Source organism: Lynx rufus, unplaced genomic scaffold (genome assembly GCF_022079265.1).
Source record: "Lynx rufus isolate CCGP_SWC_20201006 ecotype Redwood Valley unplaced genomic scaffold, mLynRuf1.p SCAF_14, whole genome shotgun sequence".
NCBI classification, from domain to species: domain Eukaryota; kingdom Metazoa; phylum Chordata; class Mammalia; order Carnivora; family Felidae; genus Lynx; species Lynx rufus.
The window spans coordinates 11,800,837-11,822,705 of record NW_025814828.1 but is presented as its reverse complement, the minus strand read 5'-3'; the positions used below and the strand labels follow the sequence as shown (position 1 = coordinate 11,822,705).

Here is a 21,869-nt window from a genome sequence, read left to right as displayed (position 1 = left end):
ATTGCCTTGATATAGGCTGGCATTTCATTGAGTGTTGGGAAAGTGGGGTCTCAGCTGGTTCTGGGCTGCTGCCACAGGTATTACTACCCTTATATCAGGATTAGGTTCAACTGTGTAACAGAAGGCAGCCTCTAAAACCAATGGTTTGCATACGTACGGATTTGTGTTTCTCTTTTGAAAACCCAAGAGTAGGCAGTGTAGCGTGGGCCTGAAGGCTCCCCACTTATTAGAGACCCATGCTCATTCTATATTAGTTCATCATTTTAGTGCTCTTAGTGCATCACCTTATGGCCCGAGACAGCTGTTGAGGCAACAGTAACCATTCGCCCTTGGGCGCAGAGAGGAGGACGAGGGGAAAGGGCAAAAGGATCAGTGCCAGCTGTCCATCCCTTTTTTTTTTAAATAAAGGATTTCCCTAAAAGGCCCACCCAGCCTATTTTAAAAGTCTACCTCAAAGACAACAGGTCCAGATGATCTTACAGACAAATTTCACCCAATATTGAAACTATAGATAACTCCAGTAACACAAACTCTCCACCTCCAGATGAAACTCCAGGGAGACCTCACATCGCTTTAGGAAACTACGTTGCCTTGCAGTCAAGAGCAGACAAGGACAGCAAAGTGAAAGGATAATTGCATGGCATTTATAAACATTTTTGCAAGAATCATAAGCAAAATATTAACTATGCAAATATAGCAACGTATAAAAAAGATAATATATCACAACAAGGTTTGGATTGTCTGAACACAGCAAATTTGGTTTAATGTTGGAAAATCTGTTTATGTAATTTACCAACATTAAGACATTAAAGGAGAGAAAAATTATCTCGATCAGTGCAGAAAAAGCGTTCGATAAAATTCAACACCTGTGTAGGTTTAAGAAATTAGTAAACTAGAAACGGAAGGGGAATTCTTTCACCTTGTGGAGGGAGTCTGCAGAAAACCTGTATTAAACAACCTGCATGCCGATGAATCTTGAAAAAGCAATCTATGTAAAATCAGGGAAAAGCAAGGACGTCTACTTACCAGCATTTCTACTCAGCATTGTTGTAGATGCGCTAGCTTGCAAAAAGGGAAAAGAAATAGAAAGTGTAAGGATTGAAAACGAAGGGGAAAGGACCCCAGTTATTTGCTGATGGGTGTTGGTTGGAATACTACTCCCAAATATTCACTGCCCCCCATAATGGGATTACACACTCCAAACCCACTTTTAGGTGCATTCCCCGTGAGTCCCATAGGCAGGGTTTAAGTGCCCTCCTCCTGCCTTGGGCTTGGCCATGTCACGTGCTGTGACCTGGGACGTGTTAATGTGATTGTGCACTATTGACTTGGCTCCCATTTGCTCCTGCCCTTGGTGATGAGAACAGCATGTCCTAGATGGTGGCCACTGTTTCAGCTTGGGATGGAAAATAAGCCACGTAGAGAGACCAGCCAAGCCTAGCAGACCCCACAAAAACTGCAGCCTGCCACAGCTTTAATCTAAGTCAACCAAAAAATTTGTGAACTGCCGGGCAAAAGCTTATTGGTAAATACACTGGCAATCTGAATGTCTGCAAAGAAAACCCAAAAGAAGCTACAGATAGATTATTATAATTACTATAGCTTAGCAGTGTTCTCTGCTCTTTTACTTGGAATGTTCTTCCTTCTCCCCCCTTCTACTTCATTAACTCCTACATGTACTTCAGGACCTAGCTCAGGTGCCACCTCCCTGAAAGTACCTTCCCTGATCCTTCCCCTTCCCTCGTATGTGTTAAATTGCCTTCCTCCAGAGCATGTATGCTATCACGGATTTTGGAATCTGCTTAGGATACAGACCGTATCTTGTTTGTGCTTGACCGTTTAGATCTTCAGTGATCATGAAATGTTTATCTCCTCTTTGTACCTTTTATAAAATAGGCTCTTTAACGTACTTACAGTCCATGTGTGTGTGCGTGCACGCGGACGTGTATAAGGCATTCTTTCCTGAAAGTGATTTTCATTTCAAGATTCTCATCAGCTACGTTGTTTTCAGTGAGTTTCGCTAGATCTGTCCATGAAGATAGCCCCCAGTAGTGTGGTTTAAAAGGCATGTCTAATCTGTTGGATTTAATTTTTATTTCAGTTGAAAAATCTGGACCCATTTTTACTGTTTGACGAATTTAAAGGAGGTAGACCAGGTGGATTTCCTGATCACCCGCATCGAGGTTTTGAGACAGTAAGTAAAATAATTTGACTGCAAAAGTGTGTATTTTTAAATTTGCTTCCGTAATTAAATTGAGCGATCACTCCTAATAGAAAATTCAGAGTTCGAAACAATGAATAATAGTTAAATTCATTCTGGAGGTCTTAGCTATGGACTGGCTACTCTGGGAAGCCATATACTTTACATGAAGTATATTCAGATTTAAATATTTGCTGTTTTTAATGTTCTTTGAATTTGTGCCACTGGAGACATTTTTATTTGTGCAGTTGATAAAGAGTAAGGATTGGCTTCTTCAAATATTTATGTAATTAAAATAATTTGTGAGAGAAGAAACAATTTAAGGTGTGATTTAAATAATTTTATGTAGAAAACTTGTTTTTCTTCAAGAAAATTCAGAAATGTTTAATCTCATGTAATATTTAAAACTCCAAAGACAATCCAAGAACACTATTAGTATTTCAATTCAGTTCTAAGGAATTCTAGAATCAAGGGGCTGAAATACAACATAGCCTAAAAATTAGAATTTTAAGGTCATACCTGTACATTTAAAAATTTAACTCTAAGATTTGCAGACATTCTGCTGAACACTTGTTTTCAGTTTTAGTTAGATAAAGAGACAAAAATGTATGATGCAATGTGGTGGCACTTTAAAAGATTCTCATTCTCTACACGTACGTATACGTATGTTCTGGGAAAATGCAGGGACAGTTACCGAGAAAATGTAGCCATCTGCTCCGTGAGAAGAACCTGTATTAGGAAGAAGACCAGGGCTCACTTGTGTTTGTCAAAGCCAATTACCGAATGAGTAAATACTTGCTAAAGACTGGTGACATGCCGACATTGGTGTTGGGCAATCCTTTGTAGGTTAGATGTGTGTGTGTTGTGTTGGGGAGTGGGTGGTGGGCAGAGGGACAGAGGCTAAGGAAGCAGGAGGCTTGGTCCCCTGCTTGCTTCCAGTTTGCATTCTGGTTAAGGAGGTGAAAGATGGACTGCTAAGGAGTTAACCACTGCCATGTAAAGGTTGAGTTAACCAAGAAGATTCTGGAAACAATATGAAGGCTCAAGGTGGTTGGACCGGTTTCCGTTCCCCACTTAGTCATTGGCCGTCCAGTTCTCTGTTAGCACTTTGGGGGCATTGTGTCTTGCCTTACAGCAGTAATGGAAGCCATTCCTTTCACTTATCCTACACCCATGCTGGATTCTGATGGTTTCCAGAACACATGTCCCCACTATTCTCCTCTGCTTCTGGTACCAGGATGTTCTCATCACTCCCATCGCACAGCTCCAGTTACCATTGTACCAGTCCCTCAAGGTCTTTTTAGATGCCATTCTCTCCACCAGCTTTTATAAGACAGTCCCAAGAGGGTACACTCTCTCCTTCATTTGGTCCCCATAGTATTCTATTTTTACTAGTCTCATGCGCGTTAGACCTCTATGGTGACCTCGATCACATTCTGTCTGTTGTGTATTGGAGTTAGGAATTGGCCTCAACCTCCCCGCCCGTGGCCAAGAGGACTGTAAATTGCTTCAGCTGACATAATCCCACACATCACCATGTTCTGCAGGTGGGGATGCTCAGTAACTACTGGCTGAATTTAATTGGATAATAGAGTTTTTGCTAACACAGTGAATGTATTAAATAAAATGAATCATGACACGCATCGCTTTCCTTTCTGTTATGGAAAGGAAACTTAATTTCCTTTATAAATTGCAATTTATAAATTTTAAGGTGCTCAACTTTCACCTGCAAAGGCGTTCAGCTGTTGAATATTGGGATTTGGCCCTTTACTTTTGAGTAAGAATTTTCCCTAAAAGCAGAGTTATAATTGCAGCCATTACTCATTATTTGCGGATCCTGTATTCACGAATTCACCTACTCGTGAGATGTCTTTAAACAGAAGCACACATAAAACAAGGTTCAATGTTGATCGGTTGATGAAAATGGGTTAGAGGCTCAAAGGGACCAGGCCCTGTATTTCCCCAAGAGCAGCAGTTCAGCGTTTGTGAATCCGATGGTCATGGCAACTTTATAGAACATAACTACCTGGAATACCCAGAATCAACTGTATCGGTTTTTCCCAGGCGTGTAGGCAAGGCAAGCATTCTTCTGTCTCTTAATGTGGACGTTAAGAGTCTGCAGTTCAGAACCAGGCCCCCTGATAGGCTCTCATCATCTCCTCCCTGGTGCATTTTCTACAGGCTTGGTATAAATTTTGAAAAGGCTAATTAGTATAAAGAACAGAACTAGAAGGGTGCTTGGGTGACTCAGTCGGTTGAGTGTCTGACTCTTGATTTCAGTGTAGGTCATGGGATCGGGCCCCACACTGGGCTCCGAGCTGAGTGTGGAGCCTGCTTGGGATTCTCTCTCTCTCCCTCTGCCCTTCTCTATCTCTGTCTCCCTCTCTGTCTCTCAAAAAACTAAACAACAACAACAACAAAACCAATCATTTGTTATGTTGTCTTACCATCCAGAAATACATACCGTTATTGTTTGGATAAATTTCCTTCTAGTATATTTTTTCTGGTATTGTGCTGTTTTCTTTCTTTCTTTTTTTTTCATTTACCATTATAAGGTTAGCATTTTCCCAGTATTCAAACAACGACTCTTGAATGGCTTCATCAGGCACCTGCCATGGAGGTTGTACCAATCAACGTTAGCACAGCAGCGTGTGGGGGTGCCAGGCTTCCCTCAGCAACACCAACATCACAGGCTGATCCCGCTGTTCCAGCTCTTTGCCATTTTGATAAATGAAAGAGAATACTTCAGCGTGGTTTTAAGTTTCCCTTTTCCTAGCTGAGCGAGGTTATGTTTTTGTTTTCATTTTTAAGTATTTGTTTACCTTACATATTTATATCCTTGGCTTATTTTTTTCTGTTGGGTTGCTGGGATCCTTACTGTGTTAGAGAAGCTTCTTGTCTATCAAGGAAATCCGGCCGTTTTCAGGTATAGGAGTTGCAGTAGTGTTAAGAGGGATTAGGCTTATTTTGCATGCCCACAAAGGTAAACCTTTGGATGCGAAGCATAGATACAAACCAATAGAAGGAAGACCTTTGTAATAACATGTTATATATATATATATATACATATATATGTTTATTATATGTGTTATAATATACATATAAAACATAGAATAGGCTTCCTGAATCAGAGTGATTTTCTTATGCCTGGAGAAATACAAGCATTCGCTGAATGCTAACATAATGGGTGCGTTTTCAGGATCAGTGGTCCTCAAAATAGGCTGTGTGCCACATGAGTCAGTGCTGTGCCGGTTTCCATTAATTTGTTAAAATAAAAATGAAATTACGTTGTACTATCCCGGGAATACACAGCCTAAATAGATATATGCATTATGAGTGCATGCTCACATTTTTTTTTTGTAGCTAATAGTGATACGTGATCAAAGAAATGTGGAGAATATTATCCTAGAAAATTCCGATCACCTGAAGTGGGACCCACGCAACGGCGTATTTCAGCAACAGCCCCGAGGGGTTGGTGAGCACATTAAGATGATCTAGTTGATCTTCCAAACCGGAAGTACTATAATTCTACCAGATGGGAAAGAGCGAGGACCCATTTATAGCGGTTGTTGTTGTTTTCTACTTAATGGTTTGGAGAACTGTATATTTTCCGTGGAAAATTTGCCGGAGAATTGAGGGAGCAGGAATGCCCTGGAGAAGGAGCTACAGCTGGAGGTCACAAGAAGAAGGGGAAAATGCAGTCAGTGTTTCCTGCCAGGAGTTAGGCCTCTGGGAAGCATTGTTTTCAAAAGGCCTGGGTGGTAAAGGGTGGAAACTTTTTGTATTTACCTATTTCTGGTCAGGCCTAATAGCTTGAGTTGCTTAGGGCAACTCTGGTTTCTGGGAAACAGAACCAACTGAAGAACCCATGCCCTGCCAAAGTTGAGTTGAGCTGGAGAAAGAAGCCCTTCAAGTTCAGCACGCTGTTGATGAACTCTTCTCTTCGCCTGTTCTGAGAAGAAGCGTGTTGTATGCCTTTCAAAATCATCGTTTAAATTATAGCTTTGGGACTTTCCTGGTTTTAGCACTGAAAGTCCCCGGTCACTTCTGCTTGGTTACATTTAAGAACAGTTAGGAGTAAATCATCATGTGTCAGGGACATTTAAGGATGATGGTGTCTATTATGCTCTTAGTTGGGCTTAGAAGTGTTTTTTCCCCCCAGGTTTTTCACTACAAGCCTCAGCAGGTTCTCTGACTTTGTTCAGGAGAACAAACCCGTCCTGTTTCCAAGGGTGTGCCCATCAGAAAAGCCACACTCCTATTTCCTGGACGGTGGCCAGCAGCCTTTGCATGTACTGCCCGCACCATATCCTGGAGAGGGAGGGAAGGGTGCTGGTGATTCACACCGAAAACTCACAGCTGGAATCAAACCCCCGTCTCCCACACAGCCTGTTTTTCCTACTTTGCTGTGTACTCTCAAAACCACACTATCCCATTGTTGAATCAAAGCTGGGGGTAAAAAGGAAGCCTGATCGAAATCAAACACATGGGGCACCTGGGTGGCTCAGTCGGTTAAGCCTCCGACTCTTGATCTTGGCTCAGGTCATCATCTCACAATTCATGAGTTCGAGCCCCGCGTCGGGCTTTGTCCATGCTGACAGTGTGGAGCCTGCTTGGGATTCTCTCTCTCCCCCTTTCTCTCTGCCCCTCCCCTGCTTGCTTCCGCACATGTGCTCTCTCTCTCTCTTAAAACAAATAAAAAAATCAAAACCCATTTTGGAAAGAAAAAAATACTCTAGGAAAACTGGGAAAGAGGGATACTTTCTCAGTATCATGAAGACTATTGTTCGGTGAACTTCCCATGTCACATCTAACACTGAGATATTAGACATAATCCTGTTAATTTGAGGGAACAAAAAGACAAGAATGTCTACCAGCGCCATTATGATTTAATATCGCCCCGGAAAGTTCGAAGCTACTAATATGAGTTACAGCTGTTGGAGAGGAGGAGGAAAAATTATTTCTTTGTGGGACTATGCTAACAAAAGCAAACCCCACAGTGACTGCATCCAGCTCTGGGCGGTGGCGTGACTGGAGGAGGAGGGAGGGCACAGGACGTTTCCAGAAGCTGGGCTTATGGCGCAGGCTTGGAGGTTGTAGCTTGTATATTTGGCATGGTTTGGAGTTGAGGCGCAACAGATTATAGAAAGCCATCCTCACTCCCAAGACCCCTTTGGCACCACTGTGCTAAGAGTATCAACCAAAACTTCTTAGTAACTTGCTGAATTTAAAATAAATATGCAAAAATCACCCACTTCCCTGCAGGAAAGCAATAACCAGATAGAATGGAGGAAATACCCCCTTCATTGTAGCAACAGGAGCCCCATGTACCTCAGAGGAAAAAGGCGTTCTCCTTTAACCCATTTAACCTACTTCTAGAAATCTCAATACTTTTCTGGGGGAAAAAAAAAGAAACCAAAGTAAGAATAAAGGCTCACTATACAAATGTTTATTCCATTTTTTAATTTTTTTAAAAGAATTTTTAAAATATCTATTTTTGAGAGACAGGGAAAAAGAGCGCAAGTGGGGAAGGGGCCGAGAGAGAGGGAGGCACAGAATCCGAAGCAGGTTCCAGGCTCTGAGCTGTCAGCACAGAGCCCGATGCAGGGCTTGAAATCACGAACTGTGAGATATGACCTGAGCTGAAGTCGGATGCCCAACCGACTGAGCCACCCAGGTGCCCCTGTTTATTCCATTTTTTAAAAGTTGAGCCAATCTCTCAACCTGGGCATTATTAACATTTTGGGAGGAGAATTCTTTCCGGTGGGGTGGTCCTGTGCACTGTAGGATGTTAAGCAGCTTTCCTGTCCTCTACTCACTAGATGCTAGTAGCGCCCCCCTACCGCCAGGGGTGACAACAAAAAGTGTCTCCAGATATTGCCAACCGTCTGCTTTGGAGGACAAGGGCTACCAAATGACCCCCAGCAGAGAACTAGTGGTTTAAACACACGCATCCATACAAGGATACTACACAGCTGTTAAGAAGAATGCCACAGCTTGATATGTTCTAATATAGAATAATCTCCACGACAGTTGGAAAGTGACAGAATTATTATGGCATAGTGTAGGATTTGTATACAAAGCAAAGGCTATACCTTTATTCTTTAAAAAAAATAGTTTATTTTCAGTTGTACTGTGGGGAAAGATGGGCTATTTTACTGAGTGATTACTTCTACATACTACATTGATTCAGAGAAAATTCCAGAATTCACATTACACTGTCCAAAAGACGGTGCTTAGAAAACAAGCATATAATGGCAGATACAAATACATATTCACAAAGTTTTTAAAAAATATTTGGTGGTTTTTAGTATTTTCACAATATTGTGCAACTGTCACCTCTGATTCCAGAACAGTTTCATCAACCCCAAAAGAGAGCCCATACTTACTCAAAGTCACTCCCCATTTTCTTCTTCCCCCAGGCTCTGGCAACCATACTGTCTGTCTCTGGGGATTTGCCTGTTCTGAACATTTCATATAAAAGGAATCCTGTGTTGGTCTTTTGTGTCTGGTTCCTTTCACTTAGCAAAAGTTCTCAGGGCTCATCCAAGTTGTAACATGTCAGAACTTCATTCCTTTTAATGGCTGAATAATTGTCCATCATATGGATATGCCACATTTTGTTTATCCAGTTGTCTGTCGATGGGCATTTGGGGTGTTCTTACTTATGCCTTGATTCTAGGGTATGCCTAAATGATCTCAATGGGGCGCCTGGCTGGCTCAGTCAGTCGAGCTGCCGACTTCAGCCCAGGTCATGATCTCACAGTTCGAGAGTTCGAGCCCCACGTCGGGCTCTGTGCTGACAGCTTGGAGCCTGGAGCCTGCTTCGGACTCTCTGTCTCCCTCTGTCTGTCCCTCCTCCTCTTGCACTCTGTCTCTCGCTCTGTCTCAAAAATAAATAAACGTTTTTAAAAAAAGTCTGGATTTTAGAGTGTCTATGCCAGTGGTTCTCATCTGGGGGTGCCTTTGCCTACAGGGGGTCAGTGTGGCAATTTCTGATCATACCATCTGGAGGGCGCTAGTGCCATCTAGTGAGTAGAGGCCAGGGTTGCAGCTGAGCGTCCTGCAGCATAGAATTCAACCCAGGTCCATGTCAGGAAGCATAGGTCACACGAAGGAAAGTAGCAGTTAACTGTTTTTCAAAAGTTTTCCAAATAAATTCCCAGCAGACTTCCCCCTCTGTCCCACTCCTACCCTATGACGATTATAGGCAGAGAACATTCCTAGAATTCTCCTCCTTGGAGGAGGGGGTGTGATAAAGAGTGTAAACCAGTCATTAAATGTCCTTTTATGTCGCCAAATAACGCTTTTTAAGTGAGACTAAAATTAAGTCCAGAGTAAACGAACATAGGCCATGACGTGATAAAAAGCTTCTCGCAAAAATCTTCAACACTATTAGCAAAGCTGCTTCAGAGTTCTGCCTCAGTAGACACTCTTAAAATGAAATGCCTGACCCTATAGGACTAAACCTAAAGGAAATTTGCCATGCCGCATCGGCTACCAGTTTTATGAGAAGTTTCACATGCCTTCTTAACCGACTGAGCCACCCAGGCGCCCCTAGTTTCACATGCCTTCTATACCTTACTTGTAAGCTTCACAGCAATCCTGAAAAGTAGGAATTGTCAGCTCCCCCATTTTACAGATGAGGAAACAGAGGCGCAGGGAAGCGGTGACCCATCAAGGTCACACAGCCCATGTAGGGCAGGATTGGGCAGGCCCATCTGATCCCGGGCCCACATGTGTCCAGTCTTCCACGCCACCACTCCTTCTGGAACCGAGTTCCCTTTCTATACATCTGATGTTGTTGCGAGACGTTGTCAAGTTAAAAACATTAGAAATGACACCCCCTGTGACACAGGTCTCCAGCTGTGGACACCGCACGGTCTTTCTGTTACTTACTGTGGGGCCCAATGCTTTCGTGGTTCAGGGATCCGAATCTCCCACCTGTAAGTGCGAAGTAATGCTCTTATCTCTCTGAACATCGGTGCAATGAGGAAATGGATTAGGTTGGTTAACTGCCTGCATGTTTAAGCACAATCATTTAACTTCTTGTAGCCACGAGACCACTCATGATCTAGTCATAATGTGATAATTAACAAAATCCTGCTTTCATTGCTCATGGCCTTTTAGTACAACCCACAAAATTCTTTTCCTCCTTCTCTACTTTTTTGCCCCACCCACCCCAGTGGTTTAAATACACGCATCCATACAAGGATACTACACAGCTGTTAAGAAGACATTTTAAAGTAACGAGACATTTTAAAATCATTGGGGGGCTGCCTCCTCCATGAGTGATGCCCCCATTCCTTCAGATTCTTGCTCATCAGAATGAATCTTCTGTGTTTCCTTGGGGACTAATTGTACTTCTTTTTAGTATTCACTTCTCTTACCTGCATGTTTTAGTAGTGTTTCCCCTGCTAGAGTGGTGGCTTCCTGAAGGTAGGGAAGTATGTTCCTTCTGGAGGCTTTCTAACTTCCTGTTTATGAGTTTCTGATGACATTTTCCCTTGTGCAAGCTGCAATGAAAGCAAAAAAAAAAAAAAAGAGAGAGAGAGATTTAAAATTACCCCCAAATGAAAAGTTTATTTAAAAAGACAAAAGATAGGGGCACCTGGGTGGCTCAGTTGGTTGAGCGTCTGACTTCAGCTCAGGTCGTGATCTCACAGTTTGTGAGTTCCAGCCCCGCGTTGGGCTCTGTGCTGACAGCTCGGAGCTTGGAGCCTGCTTCAGATTCTGTGTCTCCCTCTCTCTCTGCCCCTCCCCTGCTCACACTCTGTGCCTCTCTCAAAAATAAATATACATTTAAAAAAATTTAAAAAAGACAAAAGATAAAAAATGACATCCCTATATCAGACCCCCTTATTATAAAATGTTTTATTGCTTCTTGAAGTCCAGAACCTGTGGCCCAAAAACCTCAAGGACAATGAACACGTTAGCCAAAAATTTGAGAAGTTAAATCCTTGCAGTGAATTGAATCAGAATAAGAGTAATGCACCGAACAAAAGATGTCAGCTGCTTAATTAAATTCAACGTAATGAAATCTTAACAAAATAGTAAACCAAGAGGTGCATCCCTTAAGCCTAACTTGGCAAGAGTTCTGTGAGCGCCAAACCTTCATTGTTAGCTGTCTGTCTTGACAGCTTTCGACTAGAGACCGTGTGAGCAGAAAACTTCCCTCTACACCACAACACAGCTGGTCCCTTGACGTCTAGATGGCAGCCTGCCACAGGGACACACGGTCCTGAAGCAGAGACCCCATGCCCGTGCTAGAAGACATGCGTGGTTCTCAGTGGCTCTGTTAGAGAGCCCCCTCCCTGTTCCGGTGAGGTCTGGTAGGACAAAAACAGCGTGCACACATCGTTAGGATCAGCAGAGGGCACTCTTAAGCAGCAATACTTCCAACGACCCACTCTCGCCCTGGCTGCAGACACTAGGCTTTTGCCTGTGGGAAATTTGGGTGATCATAGAAGTCGGCAAACCATTCCCTGGAGGCCCCTTCAATATGACACAGGAAGTAAAACGAACGACGTGAACACCTTGACCACAGTTTTTCTTCTTAATTTTTTAAATGCTTATTTATTTTTGAGAGTGAGAGAGAGACAGGGCATGAGCAGGGGAGGGGCACAGAGAGAGGGAGACACAGAATCCGAAGCAGGCTCCAGGCTCGGAGCTGTCTGCACAGAGCCCGATGTGGGCTCGAACCCACAAACCATGAGATGGCAACCTGAGCGGAAGTCGGACACTTAACCGACTGAGCCACCCAGGCACCCTGCTTGACCACAGTTTTAAGAGATGTAGGTGGTGTTAGCCTGATGATTACACGAGGAGCCAGCGGTAGTTTGACTGAAGAGACTCCACGAAAGGTTGAATCCTGAGTGGGGTTTGAAGAGAAAGGGCATTCCTGGCCCTGGGGTCCTAGAAGCAGCTGGAAGGTTCTGAGGAAGCCTGCGATTCAGCTCACCTGAGTAGTTAGATTCAGGAAATGATTGTTAAAGAACCTTGATGTGCGCGTCAGAAATTTTACTCCTAGGGAAAGGAAAATGAGTGCATTTTGGAGACTTTTGAGAACGGGAGCAACAGAAAAATATAAAAGGAAAGTTGCCTTTAAATCAGTTCTTTTCGCTGTAGTTAGCCATTGTTGGGTGGAACTCTCCCACGTCCACACCAAGGAAGGACCCTGGGAGCACGTCCTGTCAGGAACCTGTGGCTGCCTGTCCCCCGCCCCGCCCCCCCACCTCTTCTCCACCTCACCCAGGAACCACGAGGCCCGTTGTCATCTTTGCGTACAGCAGCACAAAGACCCTCTTCTTTGCCAGAGGTGGCCAGTTCGCCTGAAGTCCTCGCAGCTGGCAGCCCTGGCTGTTTTTGCAACTCCCGTCAGACCTCACAACACGTCTGTTGCCGCCAAGATGGCAGGGAGGTTACCCTTTCTTAGGGAAGGCAATGAACAACTAAGTAATTCTATATTGTAGGGTCCCACTGGGAAGAAGCTAGGGAGAAGGAACAAACCAGCAGAGGATAAAGAATAGACCGACCAATGTGATGGGCTGGTGGGGGGTGTCCCCTCTTAGGCAGTGATGTTTGAACAGAGGCCTGAACAAAGTGAGGAAACGAGCCACGAGACTATCGGGAGAAATACATTCCAGGAAGCAAGAGGGAAGACCCCCGAGTGGGATCTCTGCCCGTGGAAGTGTGGCAGGAGTGCCAGTTCTAGAACTTACCGAACACTTGATATGTGCCAGGAACTTTTGCACTCATTACCTCGTTGAGAACTCCCCACGCTTGGTGAGCTCATCTCCTCTGTCCACATTGTACTTGAGGAAACCGGGCCTCCTGAAGTTAAAGGACTTGCCCCACATTTCACACCTAGTAAGTGACAAACCCGAGACTCCCTCGGGGGAGCCTGAGTGGTTCCCAGAGGCTGGGCCACGCCTTCAGGGCCAGAGCGCCCCCTTTCCCCCCCCCCCAGCATTGGCCCCCAGGCAGGGTTGTGGCAGGAAATGGCAAGGCAGGCCCCAGGAGAGCCTTTAAAATATTTGGCCAAATACCCAAAAACCATGTTGGTTATCTTTTCCTTTTTTGTTCAAGCTGCCTTCTGGCACTTACCAAGGTGTTTATGTGGGGTCGAGATTGGATGGGCTTATTTAGTGCGGTGATATTTGAGAATTCTCAGTGATTTATGCAACTAATTAAAACATTTTTGTAAAATAACTTGGGTCCTTAACTGCATGGGTTCAAACATTACGTTTCTATCCTTGAAGAATCCTTGAAGACCCACTAGCCGCTTCTGTTATGCAATACGTTCCTTGCTGGCCTCTGGTAACAGCCGTGACCTCAATTCATGTTTGTGTTTTGTTTTTCTCTTTTTCCTACTCAGCTACCAATAGAAAAACAGCCACCATTTGGGGCACCTGGAAATTAAAAGAAAATATAGTTTTACCTATAACGTCAACTTTTTGCTTTAAAGAAAAAGTCTTGCATCTAGAAACATTGAGGTCAGCACACTCCTCCTCCTTAAATACCAGAAAGAAACAAACTTTATGGTATCTTGTGCTGTGATTCTGCAGGATTAATTTATAGCTCCTGGAGGTACACCTTGCTTCAATTTCACATCGCAAGTGCCACTTTTCTTTCGTTCCTGCTTTGGCTTTTTGTTTCTCTCCTTCCAAATATACAAACACACGAAGAGGTAAGAACCGACGAGGAAGCAGAGGTGTTCGGTGAAGACCCATGGAAAGTGGAGGACGAAGAAGGAGGAAAGGACGGAGCCGGATCAGGCAGCATGGACCCTCTTGCAGAAAACACCTGTTTCTGATTACAGATTTCTTAATTAGACACACGCAACTCTTGAGTTTAAACATAACGCCCCCAATTCCGTCAGCCACCCACGGCCGTTCTCCAGGTGTTTGCGATTATGTGACGTCCTAAAAAATCATCTGGATCGTGTCGACTCTCAGAGCACTGCTTGCGTTTAGAAAAATCCTGCGCAGGAATTCGTTTAAACTTGAGATCTCAGTGTGGCATTTACAGCACTTAGGACAAAGAAATAAATCAAAGATAATCATAAATAAAGGGTCCTTGGTTTCCGATTTTTCTTTCCTCCCAACGGCAAAAAGTATGGTTTTTTGCTTTAAGAAGTAAAAGGTAGGCATTATGGGCTCAGTAAAGCCTCATTAACCAGACTTCTCTAATTCAGATTTTATAGTACTTAGAATGGGAGAAATGATGTTTACTTTTGTATTACCAGAGAATGGGGTAAATTCTCAGTCTTTGAGAAACAGTGTTGGCATCGCTTTCTAAAATAAAACTTGCAACACACACACACACACACACACACACACACACACACCCCTCTCTTGGTGTCCACATAATTTTCATCTTTAAATGAGTCATGCTCACTACAATTTACTTTTTAAAGTTGCCTGACGTATTTTTAGATGATTAACAACTTGAAAGTCCCTAGGCTTGGATAATTGAAAAATCTTTGGGGATGGAAAGAATACGATTTGAAAGAGACTCCTTTGAGAACCCAGAGCTTGAGGCCAAAGAGAATGAGAATTGCCTTTGTTATGCAGTTATTTTAATTAAACATGTATGCATAACAGGAAAAGGAAAGCAATTCTAGACACTGTTTCTTCTAGTTTGGTTGTTTGAGATTTGGAAGCTTTTTATTTCTCTTCATCAATGCTTTTTTTGAGTTTATTTTTCAGAGAGACAGAGCGAGGGTGAGCACAGGCAGGGGAGGGGCAGAGATAGGGACAGGACAGAGGATCTGCAGCAGGCTCCGTGGTGACAGCAGAGAGCCCGGTGTGGGGCTCTCAAACTCGTGATCTGAGATCGTGGCCTGAGCTGAAGTCTGACGCTTAACTAAGTGAGCCACCCAGGCACCCCTCCCCTTGTTAATGTTTAAGCTTTGTATGAGGTCCTAAGTCCTTCATTCCTGTTTTGGCCTCTATAGGAGTCCCAGGTCTTTTCTGCGTGGTAACATATGAAAGTCAGAGCTAGCTACATTGTTCTCTTCCATAGGATGGCGCTATTCTTCCGATTCTCTGTGTTTTCCCTTCTGTCTCACTGCCTTCTTGGCCAGCCCCGGTTCGCCCAAAGAGGGAACAAATAGTCACCAGCTTCTCTGCAGAATAAAGCATATCACTTCTTTTTGTTCACTGATCAGTGGTAATATCTTTATATTTTCGTAAAATAAAAAAGTGTTTTCCATTATAAAAAAGTAAACGACTCATTGTGGAAAACCCAAACTGTCAGAAAAGTGGGAAGGGGATAATAAAATGTGTTTGCAATTCCACCATCTGGAGATGACCTCTGTCCACGTTTTGGTGTGTTCATCCGGGCATCTCCAGGTGCATCCTAACATGATGGGGTATGATTTTATTTAAATTTTTTTTTTTTTTTTTTTCTACGTTTATTTATTTTTTTTGGGACAGAGAGAGACAGAGCGTGAACGGGGGAGGGGCAGAGAGAGAGGGAGACACAGAATCGGAAACAGGCTCCAGGCTCCGAGCCATCAGCCCAGAGCCCGATGCGGGGCTCGAACTCACGGACCGCGAGATCGTGACCTGGCTGAAGTCGGACGCTTAACCGACTGCGCCACCCAGGCGCCCCTATTTAAATGAACCCATTTAAACTCAACATTGCATGTGACCCCTTTAAGTAAAATTCCTGTTCAGTAACCTACTTGCTTTGATTAAATAGTATCTCATTTTTCTGTGTCGGTGAATAGACATCTCCATCACTTTTTAACAGTTGCAGAATGTTCTCCTGTCTTTTTGCTATTATAATAAACATTCCAAAGATAGGTTTGTGCTGACATTTTGTATTCTTGTTGCCTTCTTAGATTTAAATCTCAGAAGCCTATTTTTAACATTTAAATCTTTGTCCATTTGGAACATGTTTCCATATGTGGGGGCGGGGCTTACTCTCTTTTCTCATATGGTCAGTCCTTTGTTCCAATACTGTTTATTGAAAAATGCGCCCCTGCTCCCCTGATTTGGAATTGCTGTCATCATATAAATTCTCCACGCAAATGGGCCTCTTCTCATCCTGTGCCAATGTTGCACTGTTGCCATTTAGTATAGCAAGTTGCCCTGTGGGGGTTTGAGAGTAGGAATCTAGTCAGGGTTCTCCAGAGAAACAACCACTAGGATGTATAGAGATGTACAAGAGGGGGTTTATTATAGGAGCTGGCTCACGCGGTTATGCAGGTGGAGAAGTCTCATAATCATCTGCCCTCTGCAAACTGGAGAGCTAGGAAAGCTGGTAGTATAATTTAGTCTGAGGCCCAAGTCTGAGAACTGGGGGCAGGGCCCGGGGCGGGGAACAGGGGAATGGGAGATGGGACAGGGGTTGCTGCTGGTGTGAAGTCTCAGCGTCCCAAGGCCAAGAAGCAGGAGCTCCGATGTCTGAGGACAGAAGACGGATGTTCCAGCTGAAGAAGAGAGAGGAAGAATTCACCCTTCTTTTGTTCTCTTTGGGCCCCCAGCAAATTGGATGACGCCCACCCGCACTGGGGACGGCAATGTTCCTCACTCGGGCTACCGATTCACATGCTACTCTCTTCCAGAAACACCTTCACAGATGCACCCAGAAGTGGTATTTTACTATGTATCTGGGTGTCTCTTAGCCCAGTCACGTTGACCATCACAACCTAGAACCTCCAATTTCTGTAGCCATCTGCCTGTCACCTGCTGAGGCCATTCTGTACACAGTGTACCTCATTGTCATCGCTCGGCAGGATGACATGTGGAGAGTCCTCATGTCAACCAGCCCTGATTTCTATTGTCGTTAAGTGCCCGATAAGTCTTTAGTTTCAGGAAGTGGCATCCAACGAAGCTGGTTCAAGAAGAAGGGGGTTTATTGTAAGGCTACACTATAAGATTTCAGCAGCTTCACAGTGTCGGGTCTTTAATTGCCCTTAGTTTGGGGTATGAGGAAGCATAATAAATGATGGCCTGTTTTCCCAGCATGAATTCTGAGCCATTTGAGAAGATGAAAGAGAAAGATGGCAGACACACGAAAAACACTTTGTTTCCGAGATAGCTGATATTGGAGAGTGTGGCTTCTCTCTACATGCATCTGGGCTTCCAAATATTGTATGCAAAACTTAGGCAGACTTTATTCAGATCTCACTGGCTGTGCTGGACCCCTGAAGGCCACTGCCATGAGGGCTGGCCCCTCCCAGAGGCACTTGCTTTCTGTGGGCAGGCTGATTACCAAAAAGGAAGGGGAGAGGCAGGGATTTGGCCTTGAAATGTGGCTAGTACAACTGAGGAGCTGAATTTTTTTTTAATTTTTGTTTAATCTGTATTTATTTTTGAGAGGGAAACAGTGTGTGAGCAGGGAAGGAGCAGAGCGAGAGGGAGACACAGAATCGGAAGCAGGCTCTAGGCCCCGAGCCGTCAGCACAGACCCGACACGGGGCTCGAACTCACGAACTGTGAGATCGTGACCTGAGCCGAGGCCTGACACTCAACCGACTGAGCCACCCAGGCGGCCCATGAATTTTTAATTTTCGTTCACTTTAATTGATTTAAATTTCAACGGCCACACGTGGCTAGTGGCTAATGGCTACTCTATTGAACAATACAGAATTTCTTTCTGTTCTTAGCATGGACATGCCCCTAGAAAAGTTGACTTTAACGTATATGAATTTGGGGCACCTGGGTGGCTCGGTCAGTTAAGCGTCCAACTCTTGATTTCGGCTCAGGCCGTGATCTCACAAACCGTGAGATCGAGCCTGGTGTCGGGCTCTGCACCGACAGTGTGGAGCCTGCTTGGGATTCTCCCTCCCTCCCCCCCTCTCTCAAAGGCGTCGTATGGGCTAGCACGGCCCTTTCACTGAGATTCATTCCCTCAGCTCGCCCTACTGTCTTCGTTGCTCCTGACACTTTCCTCACCACATTTTCTGTGGAAAAAGTGAACAGTTCTTCACAGCTGGCCAAACACCTACTTTTTCTTCTGCTTGTTTTCTCAAAGGTATCTTACCTCCTGGAAGGGGGCAGCATGGCCCATGAAGACTTCTGTGGACATGTTGGTCAGATGAACCCAGGAGACCTGCAGGTATGGCCAAGGACATGGAACTGCTGGTGGTTTAATCATCTGTGGGAGTACATGCTTCGTTTCACCCACTTCTAGTACATTCATGCTTTCCTCCCCGTCTCTTGTGTATTTTTGACCTCTTCCTTTCTGTGGATCCTTCCACTTAGCCTAGAAACCTGCACAGGTGTCTTGTATTCTTCTCTCAAGCTTTCCTTGACCCCCCTCAATCACTTTTTAGCTCCCAACTAGTCCTTCTCTTAAGTTTCTCCAAAGCATAATCAAGAATGATTATCTTAACCTCCTCATCCATTTTATCCTTCACTCACTGAAATCAGTGCTGGCCTCACAACCTCCACCCAGACCCCTGCCGAAGCCGTTCAGACAGTGGTCACGCATGATGTCCCCATTGCCAAAGTCGGCATACCAGTTTCAGTTGTCATCTTTCTAGACCTTTCTGCTGCGTTTGCAACATTGCACTGTTTATCTGCCAACTTGTTCGCAGGGGTCGGTGGTGTCACTTAAGACGATGACCCAAACCTTGCCGCCATCCTGGGCTTGTTTGAGACACGTTTCAATCTCCAGGGAATGCTTGGGTGTTCTTTGCTGGGTTTGTAAGTCTGAACTCTGTGTCAGGAACTTTCTGGGGTTATTTACATATCTCGTGGAGTGATAACTGCAGATATTTGCATCGTGGTGTTTCATGAACATGAAATTGAAAGCAGTTTCATACACATAATCTCTCTAAGGTAAGTATTCTTTTTACCTCATTTTTAAAATGAGAGAGTGGGGATTTACTGATGTTAAAAAAAAGAGATGCCCATGGCATCAGAGCTAGTAAATGGTGAGGTTGAAAAGAGGAATCTGGGGGTGCCTCGGTGGCTCAGTCAGTTAAGTGTCTGACTCTTGATTTCAGCTCAGGTCATGATCTCATGGTTCGTGAGATCGAGCCCACACTGGGCTCTGCGCTGACAGTGTGGAGGCTGCTTGGAATTCTCTCTCTGCCCCTCCTCTGCATGTGCCTGTGCTCGCTCTCTCGCGCTCTCTCAAAATAAAAAAGAAAAAGGGAAATCTGTTCTCCCCCCCTCCAAATCCGATAGGTGGGCCGTATTAAGAAAGTTGCTGCCAAACTAGGTTGTGCCTAAAAAAGGATGAAGAAGGTACAAAAAGTAGATCGAAAATATGGAGAGCTGAGCTATAAACGAAACAGGAAAGCAAGCAGCAGGACACATCCCTGAGGACCAGCACCGGCTGCCGTCAGATGGAAGCCGTGCGGCACGAAGGGCACGGAGATCTCCCTCACTGCCTTAGAGCGGGGGGCAGCAGCTGCTTTCTCTAATGACCAGGTGGCGATGTTTTAGGCTTTGTGGTCATAGTGCCCGACGTGTGGCAGCTCCTCAACTCCGCCTTTACGGCACAAAAGCAGACAGGCAGCACGTCCGTGAGCAGGCACGTCTGTGCGCCAGGAAAACTGAACATAGGGATCCAAGTGGCCCGCTGGGTTTGGCCCCTGCGCTGTAGTCTGCAGACCCCTGGGCTAAGTTTAATCGGTCTTCTCAAATGGAAGATGGAAATCAATCTAGATGTGTCCCGGCCTGCTTGCAGGTTGGGGCTGATCCTGCTCCTTCTTGCCCCAGAGCCTTTCCGCGTGCCGTTCCCCTTGTGTGGAATACCTCCCTCTCCCCCTAACCCTGGTCACTTCTCGCTCCCTGTCCGGGTCTCGGCCGGAAGCTTGCACCCTCGGCCGAGCTGCCTGGAACAGGCAGGCCATTCCACGTGCTCTCACACACGTGCCCCCCAGTGCCCCAGGTGCAAGCATATGCCGGCGATTATTTGATTGTTTATGGAGTTGTCTCCCCCACCGTGGCCGTCTGGAAGACGCTGTCGACGGCCTGCATCCTCGCCGTCTGGCCCGCCTGAGGCCAGGGAAAACAGCCCCCATGAGTGTGCGTGGCCGCCCGTCTCCCGTGCCGCTGCTCTGCCTGAGGGCTTTCTCGGCAGCCGGGCGTGCTGGGGATTAAACACCCCCCGAGGAACTGTTGTCCAAGAGGGTCGGGAGTTGGGGGGTAGACGGCTCGCCTCCCCCACCCCTGTGTGCACCGGTCTGCCCCGCTCGCGGTGGGGCCGAGCCCCAGGTGCCCACAGATGTCCCCTGCTCATTCACACCCTTCTCTCCTGCCTAGCTCGCTGTTTCCCACGTCGACCGTGCTTCCTGCAGCAACCCCCCCCCCCTCCCCCCCATAAATACTTGGCCTTAAGGCCTTTTGTCAGGATTTCTGTGGCCGGACGCAAGCTAAGACAGGCAGGAAACCTGTCGGCCACGTTCCATCCCTTCATCCCCAGATGCCCAGGTTGGCGTCTCGGGTTGGCCCCTGACGTGCTCTCAGTAAAGAAACGGACAAACGCTGGAAGACTCTGCACGACAGCGGAGGCGACGGGCGTCTCTCCACGCCGCGAGGGCTCCCTGACCGGAACCGAGCGGGCAGCCGCGAGCCACCTGCCGCGGCGCAGCGCATGCCGGGAGCCTCCGCGCGTCGCGGCAGGCCCCCTCGCCCCCCCACGCAGCCGTAGGCCCCCACGCACGCGGCGGCGGGCCCGCGCGAGTGGCCTCCCGCTGCCGCGAGTACTGGCGTGACGGCTCCCAGCTGCAGCCCGTGCCAGGCACTGCCCTCTGCCGCAGGAAGCGCCTCTCCCCGGGCGCTTCTCCCTACGGAGGGAGGGTGGCCCTCGGCTCACGGTCTGCCGGTGTGGGGACAGCAAAGCCCGCTTGCCTCTTCTGGGTTTGGGACGATTGTGCAGGCTCCCCCAGTGCCGGCGCTCCGTGTCGGACCGGCCGGGGCCTCCGCCCTAACCGCAGCGCCGCTTGGCTTCTCCCGCAGCCCGATGGGGTCTTATTTTTCACTTAAGGTGTGTCTACCCAGAGTGCACCCCGGTGTGCCCTCTGCCTGCAGCTCCCCCCCCATCCCAGAGCTCAGTCGAAGACTCGGGGATCCCAAAGAGAAGATTCTTCCATTTGTGTGAATTTCAGAGCTGACGCTTTGAATTTAAGTGAGGAAGGTTGGGAAGCTTTTGGAATCCCGGAAAAGGCTTCAGCAATGGTCACTGTCGCCTGGTTACTCCTCACGACGCCCAGGGACTCCGAAAGCGGCACCTGTAAGGTGCCTTGCGTCGTCCCCATGACCTAACTGCCCCCCCCCCCCCCGCAGGCTCCTTAGAGGCCGGGTGACATTTCCTTCTCGGGGGTCTCCCCTTTGCAGTGGATGACCGCGGGCCGGGGCATTCTGCACGCGGAGATGCCTTGCTCGGAGGAGCCAGCCCACGGCCTACAGCTGTGGGTTAATTTGAGAAGCTCGGAGAAGATGGTGGAGCCTCAGTACCAGGAACTGAAAAGTAAAGAAATCCCTAAACCCAGTAAGGATGGCGTGACAGTTGCTGTCATTTCTGGAGAAGCCCTGGGAATAAAGGTGAGCCGCGCTGTCACGTGTCTGTGGAAGCTCAGGTGTGCAGTGACGGGAGGCCGGCCCCATCCGGGTCACCGCATCCCCCTGGGTCGATCACGGTTCACATCCCACAGGGTGGGCTTGCTTCACAGGTCTCAGAATAAGTGGAACCCAAGGGAACC

The 21,869-nt window shown here is 46.3% G+C and overlaps 1 protein-coding gene across 4 annotated transcripts in view; it reads left to right on the top strand.

Annotated features, from left to right (window-relative positions):
- PIR (pirin) overlaps window positions 1-21,869 on the top strand; it is an 89,761-nt gene that overhangs the window by 5,837 nt on the left and 62,055 nt on the right. For all 4 annotated transcript variants that reach the window (XM_047075922.1, XM_047075923.1, XM_047075924.1 and 1 more), the window contains exons 3-5: window positions 2,102-2,194; window positions 18,188-18,271; window positions 21,505-21,711. In XM_047075922.1, coding sequence (XP_046931878.1) covers window positions 2,102-2,194; window positions 18,188-18,271; window positions 21,505-21,711 — 384 coding nt within the window. The remainder of the gene's footprint in view (window positions 1-2,101; window positions 2,195-18,187; window positions 18,272-21,504; window positions 21,712-21,869) is intronic.